The sequence below is a fragment of the Sorex araneus genome, chromosome 8, assembly GCF_027595985.1.
Source record: "Sorex araneus isolate mSorAra2 chromosome 8, mSorAra2.pri, whole genome shotgun sequence".
NCBI lineage: Eukaryota > Metazoa > Chordata > Mammalia > Eulipotyphla > Soricidae > Sorex > Sorex araneus.
In genome coordinates this window covers 24423595-24436421 of record NC_073309.1, presented here as the reverse complement: position 1 = coordinate 24436421, position 12827 = coordinate 24423595, and the positions used below count along the sequence as shown (strand labels likewise).

At 45.4% G+C, this 12827-nt stretch overlaps 2 protein-coding genes across 2 annotated transcripts in view; both read left to right on the top strand.

Annotated features, from left to right (window-relative positions):
* Positions 1-1192, top strand: part of MMP2 (matrix metallopeptidase 2) — a 29085-nt gene extending 27893 nt beyond the window's left edge. Inside the window, exon 13 of the mRNA XM_055145782.1 lies at positions 25-1192. Within this exon, the coding sequence (XP_055001757.1) occupies positions 25-128 (104 nt within the window). The 3' untranslated portion in view covers positions 129-1192. The remainder of the gene's footprint in view (positions 1-24) is intronic.
* Positions 1193-2971: 1779 nt separating this feature from the next.
* Positions 2972-12827, top strand: part of LPCAT2 (lysophosphatidylcholine acyltransferase 2) — a 77363-nt gene continuing 67507 nt past the window's right edge. Inside the window, exon 1 of the mRNA XM_004600665.2 lies at positions 2972-3208. Coding sequence (XP_004600722.2) covers positions 3038-3208 — 171 coding nt within the window. The 5' untranslated portion in view covers positions 2972-3037. The remainder of the gene's footprint in view (positions 3209-12827) is intronic.

The window sequence follows — 12827 nt, the reverse complement described above, 5'->3', positions numbered from 1 at the left end:
AGCCGCTCTCCTGTCTCCTGCCAGGTCACACTTACTTCTTCAAGAACACGATTTACCTGAAGCTGGAGAACCAAAGTCTGAAGACTGTGAAGTTGGGAAACATCAAATCCGACTGGCTCGGCTGCTGAGTTGACTCAGCTCCCGGCCCTGCTGCCTCGTCCCCTTTCTGCATCCGGAAAGGCCCGGATGGGCTGGGCAGCCTTCAGCTCTGTAGTTAACCAGCAGCGCCTGGAAGTTTAGCATTCCAGAGTGGCTCTGCTCTGTGTCCACGAAGGTTCTCCCAGATGCCCACGCCCCTCCTTGAGTTCCCCAACCCTCCCCGCCCCGTCACCTCGGACTCGCCCTCTCCAAGGATGGGTCTTCTCGTTGCAGCCCTGTCTGGGGCTGCCTGGTGCTGTGACCCTTCAGCCCTCTGCCCCCTTCACAACCTCGGTGGCTCACAGCACCCGCAGAGCTGACAGAAACCATCTCCGGGGGGCCACTGGTGGCCCGACAGCCTGGCCTGACGGGGCCAGCGAGAGAGAGGGCTGAGGCTGCCCCCGTCCACTTACAGTTTCGTTTTGCTTCCGGTGCACTTTGCCCTTTCCTTTGGATTTTGGAAACATTTCCACTTTAAATGCAATTTCCTCACTGAAGGACTCCGGTCTGAAGTCACTGCAGCATTCAGCCCAAGTCCCCCGTACCCTCCACCCCGACCCCTACCCAAGGGTCCCACATTCTCTCTCTCTCTCTCTCTCTCTCTCTCCAGTCTGTCCCCGTGCTTCCTCCACTGGCTGGAGGGAAGCCTCCCCTCCCACTTCTCCTGCAATTCCCCCCCACCCCCTGAAGTGCTACTAAGTGTGAATAGACACAGGGTTTGAGCCACACGGTCCACGCCATCCAGGGCTGCAGAGGATCAGCCCAGAGCAGGGGCAGGGTCCCGAGGGCATGCAGACACTTCCCAAGTCCAAAATCATGGCTCCCTGCTGGGCACAGGTGGCCACTGCTGGAAAGATTAAAGCTGCCAAAGGAAGTAAGTAGGAGGCCACGGGGTGAATGAGTCGGAGCTCCGCCACCCTGGGCAGCCCTGGCACCAGAGACTCTCTTGCTGTCATTGCGGTCCCGGGCTTCCTTCCTCTCTGGGGCTCAGCTTCTTCCCCGACCACACTCTCAGCTCTAGTGCTCCCGCCAACAGCGGGGAGCAGTGACAGTAATAAAGAGTGCTTCCGATGGCCCAGGTATCTGACATGCATCATTTACTCTAAGCAGAGGGTCCCAGATTTATTTGCCTGACTGCCCCCTTTTCAGGACTGGAAACAGCAGCTCCCCCACCCCCTGGAAATCTGCCTTAAGGAAACAAACAGAAAACACTGGCCAGTTGAAACGGACACTACTCCAGCCGCTGGCTCTCTCCCAACTCTCAGGGCTTCGCCACATAGCTAGGTGAAGGAGCTGAGACCAGGAGGAAAGGAATTCCCAGGCACCAAGGCTGCTGGGTCTGCAATGCCATTCAGTCTCCAACAGGGCTCCCAACCCTCCTCCCCCAATCACCCTGAGTAAACACAGCTAGGGGAGGAATGCCTGTTTGCTTTCCAAGCCCAGCATTACAATAGCGCACTCTCCAACTCTTCACCCCTCCTTCCCAACCGTGGCTTATTGCTGATTCTTCCCTATATATAGTTCTGGGGCTGTCATTATTTCAGGGGCTTCCTCTAGTTCGCATAGGCTGGGTAGACTTGCTCCAGGCATCTTGCAGGGAGCTGGTGGGAAGGATTTTTTGTAGGGAGACAATGGGGGAACCCAGAGACACCTTCATCTTCGGGGCCAGCCCAGTGGCTCAGCTTCCGGAGAGGCGTGGAGGGTTCGCCCGAACAGCTCTTGGGGTAAAGAGTCACAAAAATCCACCTCCTTGAAGATCCCCCCAAGACTTGAGAGGCACAAATGTTACATCATGGCTGCAACAGGCTGCTCCTTAGAAAACACAGCTGTCCATTAGACCTGCCAGGACTTCTCAAGGTCTTTTTCCCTGCACGTGGCACATGCATTCTCTCCTTGCTATACACCCTTACGGGATAGGACTGAATCTGTTCCCATTCCTACAGGAGGAAATGAGGTCAGAAAGATGAAGTGCATAGCTCAAGGACCCCTGACTGGGTGTCTCTGGAAGATTCTGAACTTTGACAATGGGCACCTTGGGAAGGTGCAGAAATCTCATCACGGCTCACAGCCTGCCATGAGCAGGCCATCTCGGTCCAGACTCTCAGCCCTAGGAGCTGGGAAAATCATTCTCCCTCAACCCATCCCTCCTGCAAGTTCAGACAGACCAGGGACATCCTCGGGATGAGAGGGAATCATAGCCCTAGTCACTTCGCCTCCGGAGGCGGGCCTCTTCTTCATTTAGCACAGAAGGCAAGCGTTTTCTTGCCTCCCCCTGCGCCCCAGTAGAAGCAGCAGCATTTTCCTTTAGAGGGCCACTCCTCCACCGCCCGTGTTCTGAGTGGAACAGACCAATTTCTGTATTCATGAAGACTGTCTGCTGTTACTGACCAACATCCAATCCAAACTGGCTTAAGCCAAACAAAAACATATGCCAGCTAGAAATCAAACCCATAAAACCCGCCCTCGGCACATGAACTCAAACCATCCAAGGCTTGCCAATAGATCTGTGGCATGCAGGTTATTTATCTGGGCTCAGTCACTCCCCTTTTACAGGAGGCAACTGCTGTTCCTGGAGACAGTGGTTTGGCCAGCCCGAGCTGGAGGCAGATCTTTTGCCTAAACTCCCGCTGGCTCTTGCGGAGGCAGAAAGTCACCTCCGAGGGGCGGAGCTGTTTGCCAAGATGCAGAGCATGTCACCTAAGGGGGGCGTGGCCAGGCGTTGGTGTCGTCGGGCCGGGGGCGGGGCGAGGTCCGAAGGTAACCGGCGCGTGCGCAGAGGCGCCGCCGCGCACCTCGGGCTGGGACTCGGGCGTGCTCCGACGCGTCTCGGTGCCCGGCGCTGGCTCGCGCGCTTCGGCTGCTGCCTTCGGTCCTGGTCCTGAGCCTGGTCCGCGCCACCATGAGCCGGTGCGCCGAGGCGGCGGCGGTGGCGGCCACCGTGCCGGGCGCGGGCGTCGGAAACGCGGGGCCGCGGCCGCCCATGGTGCCCCGCCAGGCGTCCTTCTTCCCGCCGCCGGTGCCCAACCCCTTCGTGCAGGAGACGCGGGTGGGCGCGGCGAGGCGCATCCAGGTGAGGGCGCGGGTCCGACCGGGGAGGCAGAGCCAGGGGAGGGCGCGGGTCCAACCGCGGAGGCATAGCCAGGGCAGGGCGCGGGTCGTACCGGGGAGGCGCATCCAGGTGAGGGCGCGGGTCCGACGAGCGTCGGGGGGCGCAACCAGGTGAGATGCGGGTCCGATCGGGGAGGCAGAGCCAGGGCAGGGCTCGGGGTCCGACTGGGGAGGCGTATCCAGGTGAGGGCGCGGGTCCGACTGGGAGGGAGAGGCAGGGGAGGGCGCGGGTCCGACTGCGGAGGCATAGCCAGGGCAGGGCGTGAGTCGTACCGGGGAGGCGCATCCAGGTGAGATGCGGGTCCGATCGGGGAGACAGAGCCAGGGCAGGGCGCGGGTCCGACGGGGGAGGCGCATCCAGGGGAGGGCGCGGGTCGGACAGCTAAGGCATAGCCAGGGCAGCTTGCGGGTCCGACGGGTGAGGCGCGACCAGGTGAGGGCGCGGTCCGACCGGGGAGGTGCATCCAAGTGAGGACGCGGGTCCGACCCGGGAGGCAGAACCAGGAGAGGGCGCGGGTCTGACCGGGGAGGCCGAGCCGGTTGAGGGCGCGGACCCGACTCGGGAGGCAGAGGCAATGGGAGGGCGCGGGTCCGACCGGGAAGGCAGAACCAGGGGAGGGCGCAGGTCCGTCGGGGGAGGCGCATTTGAGTAAGGGCGCGGGTCCAAGCAGGAGGTAGAGCCCTATGACAGGTGGTAGTCCCACCGGGGAAACAGAGGCAGGGGAGGGCGCGGGTCTGACCAGGGAGCAGAGCCCTATGACAGGTGGTATTCCCACCCGGGCGCCAGGTCCGAGTGCCTGGTGTGGATCCAGTGCGGGAGAGGGGCTGGTCTGAGGGAGGAGGTAGCTTAGATGACAGGTGTGGGTCTGAAAACTCAGGGGCACCAGGCGAGGGGAGTGACCTGCTAGGGGCGCAGGGGCAGCTCTGTGAGGAGGCTATGTCTGGCCCCAGGATGGGGGCGCCTGAAGGCCCAGGGGGACCTGGCCGGGAGGGCACCAGCCTGGGTAAGAAAGAGATGGGGCTCCGAGAGGGGTGTGTGCCAAGGGGCATGATGGAGTCTGAGAACCGAGGGTGGGGAGGGTCGTGGAGGATGCTCTGGGGGTGGGAGAGTGAGAAGAGAAGGTGCCAAGAGCCGGAGGGGCTACGAGGACCGGGGCTAAGGGGAGAGGGGCCAGGGTCTCCCAACTTTAGCCATTGTCCGGGTGTGCGAGGGGTGGTGGGAAGCCAGCCTGCCTTCCGCCCCAGAGAGCTTCTCTGCCTTGGTGGAGGAGAGGGGGCACCGGGGGTGGGAAGCGGCAGCTGCAGGTCTGGAATGATTCGGTGGGACCCTCAAGCTGAGCCGGGACGTCAAAGAACAGGTGTAAGGATGAGTCCACTTCAGGGGACCAAGAGTTTGGGGGTGGGGGGGTCAAATCTTCTTCCCCAAGCACTTCTGACTCCTGATGAGAGCTGGACCCAGCTGTCTGCTGCTGTTCAGAAATGACTCTCTGCAAAGCGGAAGTTTCTTTTTCTTTCTCTTGCCAAGAGCTGCTTTTACTGTAGCAACACTTTGACTTCCTTTTTGGTGAGGTTAGTGACCAAGAAACAAGACAGACGATCCAAAATAACACGTGTCCATTGTGTTCTGCAAGAAAAACCAAATGATTTTAGTGCTTTCCTGTCCCTCACACATTTCTTTACTTTGGATTGCAAATAGTGTAACTTTCTACATAGCGTACTGTATGTGCTGATAACATTGTCCATTATATTACTGTATGCGCTGATAATGTTGTCCACTATAGTAGAGGGAAGTGCTGGGCAAAGCATTTAGAGGAGCCGATAAGCGTGATGGTAGATGGGTATCTATCTGGCAACAGAGAAGTGGGAGAGGAAGAGGAAGAGGAAGATAAGAAACAGAGTAACAGGCTTTAGAAAGGAACTGAGTATTTAGAAACTTGATCTTTATGCCTTTAAACGGGTGCATGTTCCCTTTGTATCTTAAAACTTCTGAAACTTCGAAACACTACTACTTCGATTTAATCAAATCAGTCATGCTTCAAGTAGGCTTATCTCTTTGGTTTTAATTTTTGGAAGGTGAACCAAAGTGACCTGTTTGTCATATTTATAAGCATCTTGCATGTAGAGTAAAATTGTCTAGTAAAAATTTATTTTTTGCAGGGGAGCCACACTTAGTGTGCTCAGGGATCACTCCTGATAGCGCCCAGGGAAACATATGGGGTGCTGGGGATCGAACCCATGTCAGCCACGTGCAAGGCAAACCCACTGTATGACCCCAGATTTAATTTTTTATTAAATATATAGCCCATTATTATTTAACGAGAGCTTTCAATTAACCCTAAACATGTGGTGGTGTAATGGAAATATCTCCTTAGTCAAAAAACCCATTTAGACTGTCATTTACTAGTCACATAAATTTATATGACATTTAACATCTCTGAACTTCACTTTCTTCATCTATTAAATTGGAATAGTAAACTATCAGTGGAAACTTAAAATTAAGTGGAATAATATACTAGGAATCTTACTTGATCATCGCAATATTGACAGCTATGCTCCTTTTGTCTACAATTTACATATTCTTAAATTTTACTACATGGATTAATAGAACTTAATATGGTCTGAGTATATTTTTAAAATCTCTATATACCCATAGGTCCATATAAAGATACCAGAGATTTCAGTCACTTGACTTATCTAGGGAAGAGTTAAATAAACTCTGATTGAAAATATTTTTATTATCCGGTTTAAACGTTAAAAATATTTCCTGCATGATTTAATTTTAAAAGTGGTAATTAGTCTTGATTGATGACCGGTATCTAATTAAGGATTATTGCCATGTTTATATTTAATTATAGGGTTTAATTTTGCGACTTTCTTTTTCATTTTTGATTATTTCAGAGTCTACTACTGCATGGTTTGGGAAAAGTAGCCTAACTTTCATTTCCTCAATAAAATGTGGAATTGAAATGGATTTTTTTGGTTGTAGCTGTGTTATCATTTATCAAACCAAAAATATTTGTTTAGTCCTTTTTATGTATGAGACACAGAGCTGATTTCTATCTGGGAAGTAAATCAGTTAAAAATAAGAACCATGCTTATCTAAAGTTTATCTTTCATTAAAAAGTTAAATGAACATGAAAATATATTAATGAAAATACATTAATTCCATGTTTTAGTAAATGCTGATCAGCTAGCTTGAATGGATGTCGGCTGAAATTCTTTGGTCTGAGAAATAGTAAGAAAGAATGAAAGCAAATGAACTGAGTCTCAGAGACTAAGAGACTCAACACTAACAAACAAACGGGTACAAATGTAATTGGAGTCCAAACACAAACAGAATGAGGAATAAGAGATAAAATGAACATTAAAGAGAGCTGAAAATTTGCCAGATTTTGTTAAAGAAAGCATGTAATCTACACCTTTGAAAAGCTCAATGAATACCAGATACTAAACTCAGTTACCTATAGGCAGCACAAACGGTTGAAAGCCAAAGAGAGACTGGTGGAAACATAAAATAGAAACAATTGTCAGGTATAAGTGATCCTCAGTAAGATTATTGTCTGATTGTTCATCGGGATTCTGGATGTGAGAAGTCAGGAGAAGGTTACTGTTAAAGTGCCGAAAAGAGGAAACTCATCCAAAAATAGCCAGAGAAATTATCCTCAAAGAATGAAAGGGAAATGAACAAAATCAGAGAATATGTCAGTAGCACATGTTGAAATTCCTGAAATAGTTCAGTCCTTCAGACTAAAATGAAAGGGCTCTAGAGAGAACAATAATCTACACTAAGAACTAGAATACTGATAAGAGCATCTTGATATGTCTATGAAAAAACAGTATAAGTCTGGGGTGAACAAATATATGAATTGAGGCTTGTGCTTTGCTAGTGGCAGGGAAATGAAAATAGAACACCATAACATATCTATTTAGCACAGGAGAAAGTAGAAATGGAGACACATGGAAATAAAATCATACATAGATATGTGGTGGTGGTGGTGGGGAAGCCTTATTTATCTTATAAGGAAGTATATCAGATATAAATGGATTAAACAGTCCAATTTAAAGGCAGATATTAACCAAATAGCTAAAATACATAATCCAGCTATATGCTTTATAAAGAGGCATGCTTTAGATTATTCAGAGAACCAATAGTTTGAATGTAAAAGAATAAAAGAAAGATAATTCTATGCAAATAGTAACTAATAATGTGATATTAATATCAGAAAAAATAGACCGTAAGGCAGAAATTATCAGAGATAATGGAAAATGTTTCCAAATAACAAAAGGGTTAATCTGTCAAGAGAGGTTATCTATTATAAATATATGTGTGCCTAACAACAGACCCTTCCAGGTACACAAAGCTGAAACATTCTGAAGTGAAAAAGTATACAATTCAAGAATAAAAGGTGGCTTCAATTCCCTACTTTCATTTGTGGTAGAACAATGAGACAAAAAAGTGTCAACAAGGAAATAAGAGACTTGAGCAACTAACCCATTGGCCCTAACAAACAGGTAGATCATTCTACCTAACAATAGTAGGAGACATGTTCTTCTCAAGTGTCCATAGAACATTCTCTAAGATAGATCACTACTAAGTTATAAAACAAAGCTCAGAATATAGATTACTATAAACTACATATGTTCTTCAACCATAATATTGCATTAAAGTTAGGTATCAATACCTAAAGAGAATTTGGGGAATTCACAAATATGTGAAAATTAAAAAAAAATTCCCTGCATCATTGGATGCAGAGAAAAAAATTATAAAACTAGTAGGGGGCTGGAGCAATACCGAAGTGGGAAGAGCGTTTGCCTTGCATGCGTCCGACCCGAGTTCAATTCCCAGCATCCCATATGGTCCCCTGAGCACCGCCAGGGGTAATTCCTGAGTGCAGAGCCAGGAGTAACCCCTATGCATCGATGGGTGTGACCCCAAAAGAAAAAAACCTAGTAAAATCTAGGTGATCACTGATAATGAAGACACCATTTACCAAAAGGAATTGGAAATATATTTAGAAGAAAATCTATAGTTATAAAATGTCCATATTTTTTTTGATGAAGAAAGGCTAGGGATGTGGTTCAAAGTGATATAGCAGATGCCTTGCTTATGCTAGGCTCTGGGTTTGATCCCCAGCATTGCTTGGTATTCCTGCTGGGGTATTCCTGGTAGACTCAGTGTACTGCTGGGTCTGGTGCTTCCAGCCACCATAGGGGACCCTGGTGACTTCCAGCCACCCCTGGATTCAGTAGTCCTGAATTACTTACTAGTAAAACAATGTAGGGACCTCTCAAGTAGTAATTAAGGAGACACAGGGGACACTCCCAGGGATGTTGGCCCAGGAAAGCAGTGCTGCTTTGGTCCAGTGGTACTGGGGATGGGGGCTCCAGGGCCATGCCCAGTGATGCTCAGGGGGCCCTGTGGTGCCAGAATCAAACTTGGGGCCCTGTGATACAAGGCATGTGTCTGACCTCTGAGTTATCTCCCAACCCATCTCCCCAGTTTTAAATTAACAAATGTGAAAGACCTGAAATCAATAACATAGGTTTCCACCTTAAAAAAGGAAATGATTGAAGAGCTGGTGCCCATACTTTATGGATTGATTCTGCGAGACCAGTACTACCATGATACCAAACACCAGAGAAGTACATCAAAGAAAAAGAAGCCATGGATCAATGTTCCTAATGAATCTAAGTGTAAATGTTCTCAACAGAATGCTAGCAAAGCAGAATTACTGAAACATAAAAATTATTATACCATTACAAGATGGGATTTGTCACGTGAATGTGATTTTGGTTCAGCATAGATAAAGGTGAATGGGATATAGCACAATAACAAGAATTATGAAAATACATATGCAAGAAATTATCCATAGTCATTAAAATAAATGATCATCTCAATAGGCAGAAAATGTATACTTTCATGACTAAAAATAAAACCCCTTAAAAACGTAGGAAAAAAGGAACTTGTGCAATCTGATAAAGGGCATGTATGAAAAAATAAGAAAGTAGATAATAGTAGAAGAGAGAAAGCTTTCTCCCTAAGATTAAGAACCTAACAAGAAGACTAGAGTGATAGCACAGTGGGTAGGGCATTTGCCTTGCACACAGCCAACCCAGGTTCGATTCCCAGCATCCATATGGCCCTCAAGCACCACCAGGAGTAATTCTTGAGTGCGGAGCCAGGAGTAACCCCTGTGCATCGCCGGTGTGACTCAAAAAAAGCAAAAACAAAACAAAACAAAAACAAGAATGTTCACTAATTACTTCCATTTACCATTGTACTGGAGGTTACAGCAAAGGAATTTGGCAAGAAAAAGCTTCTGCATTAAGAATAAAGCAATAAAATTATTATCAAATGGTATGATTTTTTTAAATAAAGAAAACCAGGAGGAACTGACAAAAATATTAGTTAACATGTCTAACAGGGTTACAGAACATATGAACAATATAGACAAATCACTTGTGTTTCTTTTCATAAATAGTGAACAATATGAAAATTAAATGAAAAAAATTTCAGTTGACAAGAGCATAAAAAAACACATTGGAGCAAGTTTAACAAGATTTGAATATAAAGCTTCAAAACATCATTGATAAAATGTAAAGAAGACCTAAACTAAATGGAAAGACATTCCATGTTCTTGGATTGGGAAATACCATTAAAATGGCATCACTCTGCAAACTGTTCTACAGGTTTAATATGATTCTTTTCAAATTCTCAACTGATGTTTTTCACAGAAATTAGCAAGCTGACTCTAAAATCATGTGGAAACATGAGGGATACCAAATAGCAAAAGAATATTGAGAAACACAAGATTGAAGTATTTCTATTTCTCAATTTTGAAACTTACTATAAATAACTACAATAATTGGAACTATTTTATATTGGCATAAACATAGACATACAAATCAATAGAATCAAACTTAAAGGATCTGGAAGTAGTACATAATTTTTGACAATGGTACCACGACCATACAGTGGAGGAAAGGCTTGTGTTTGTATTTTAACATGCACCCCTAGAACTGAAATGAGGGTAAAAGAAGGTTCCTTATGTCACAGCTCATACACAAAAATTAATGAATGGATCATAGCCCTAAGTGTGATGGTTAAAATGCTTACAAGAAAACACAGTTGTAAATATTTATAATTTGGAGTATAGGCATTAGACCTTTGGAAAGACATTAACACAAGCAGCCAGATAAATAGCTAAGACTTCATCAAACTTAAAACCTTGTGTTTTCAAAGTACAAGAGATTGAAAATCCAACCAATAGAAGAAAAGAATGTTAGTTGTGTGTCTGGTACAGGTCCAGTGTACAAAATATATAGTGAACTCTCCAAGTTCGCCAACATTCTAGACATCACAACTGTCAATCCAGAGTTCTATATTCAAAGAAAATACTCTTTAGAAAGGAAGGAAATGAAGACATCCCCAACTAACTGGCAGAGGAAGGAATTTGTTACTCAGGACTGCATGTGAGAAATGAGAAAGGAAGTTCTTTAGACTGTGAGAAAATGATGCAGAATTGAGACACAGATGTATAGGAGGAAGTGGAGAACATTAGAAATCAGATGTGGGGGAAAAGTTTTTTGTTGTTGTTAAAGAGCTAGAAAATGTTACCATTTTGTGTACTAAAATGATAGTACACAAATGACATTAACTTCTGAGGTTTAAATAGGGGTCCATGTGAAAAAAGCATGATGGAAATACTAAAAGAATGGGGAAAGATGGAATTGTACCATATTTCTAACCTTTTATTTGACATGGCACAATATTAAATTTTGGTAGATTTTGATGTGTTAAGTAAACTCATGGTAATTCTCAGAAGAAATGCTCACTAAAATTACAAAAATGTATGGCAAGGAGCCAGAGCAGAATTTAAAGGAATTCTTTAACAAATGGATAAATGGACCCAAAGAAAACAAAGAGAAAAATATGAATGAACTATATAGAAAAGAAATAGTAAACCAGTAATAGACTTATACCCAAATACATCATCAGTATTGCATTATGTTAAAAGGAACTAACCATCCTAGTTTTACAGCAAATGTTTTCAGATTGAGCAGAAGAACAAACTTAGTTATGCATTATCTGTGCCACATGCATGTCAAAAATACATGAGGCCTAAATAAAAATGGAGGAAATGATAAATATACAAGTGGAAAAAGTTGTGCCATGAATATAGTATGAAAAATTTATGTGAACATATTAATACCAGAGAAAAATCAGCTTCCAGGGATTATAATACCTGATATAAAGAGAGGCTATTTGTGAAAAGACAAAAGGGTTCATTAGGAAACTTCGCAGCTCTTTATTTATTTATTTATTAAATTTTCAAAAACTTTATTGAGTCACTGTGAGATAGTTGCAAGCTTTCATGTTTGGGTTACAATCACACAATGATCAAACACCCATCCCTCCACCAGTGCACATTCCCCACCACCAATATCCCAGGTATGCCCCCCTTTTCCCACCCTCCCTCTGCCTCCATGACAGACAATATTCCCCATACTCTCTCTCTACTTTTGGGCATTATGGCTTGCAACACAGACACTGAGAGGTCATCATGAGGAAACTTAGTAGCTCTTAGTTCATTTAATTTCAGAAGACATGAAGGTAAAATTGAGAGGGCTAAAGAGAGAACAGAAACTTGATAGGAGGTATTAATATCTGTTCTCAGTAACTGATAAGCCCACTGGACTAAAGATGTCCAAGTCTGTTGAAGGTATAAGCACTTTGCATGATCCTCAATAACTGCGGCATTCTTTCTAAGAAGAGGAGAATGCTTACCAAAAAGAGAACAAATGTGGCATCGGAGAGATAGTACAACAGGTAAGGCCTTGCACGTGACCGACTCAGGTTTGATCCCTGGCATCCCATATGATCCCCCAAGCACCACTAGGCGTGATTCCTGAGTGCAGAGCCAGGAATAAGCCCTGAGCATTGCCAGATGTTGCCCCCAAACAAAAATCCTAAATAGAACAGATATTTTTTTTTAATTGAATCACCGTGAGCTACAGTTACAAAACGTTCATGTCTGAGTTTCAGTCATACAATGATAGAACACCCATCCCTCCACCAGTGCACATTATCCACCACCAGTGTCCCAAGTACCCCTCCCCCACCCCACCCCACCCCTCCCTCTGCCTCTATGGCAGACGATTTCCCTCTTACTCAATAAAGCAGATGTTATAGGGGCATGCAGCTCAGTGATAGGGTGCCTGCCTCGCATGTAGGAAGGAAATCTTAAATTCAATACCTGGCATTAAGATGGTAATAGTAAAGCAAATGCTAGACCATAAAATGTTTCAATAAATTTCTAAAGATTGACATACTGTTGAGTCGTTTCCTCACTGTAATAAATTAAATGGGAAATCAATGACAGAAATAAATCTTTTATTTTAATTCCTTAATTCCAAGTGCCTAGCCAGTCTATAAAATTAATGCATGTTGGTCTTCACGCCTCGAATGCCTTAACTAATGCTCTTACTTATGGTTCTCAAAGGGGAAATTCCCCACCTTCCCTTGCTACTTTCTGCTGATCTTTTAAGACTTTTTAAGGATTCGGCTCTTCCAGGAAGCT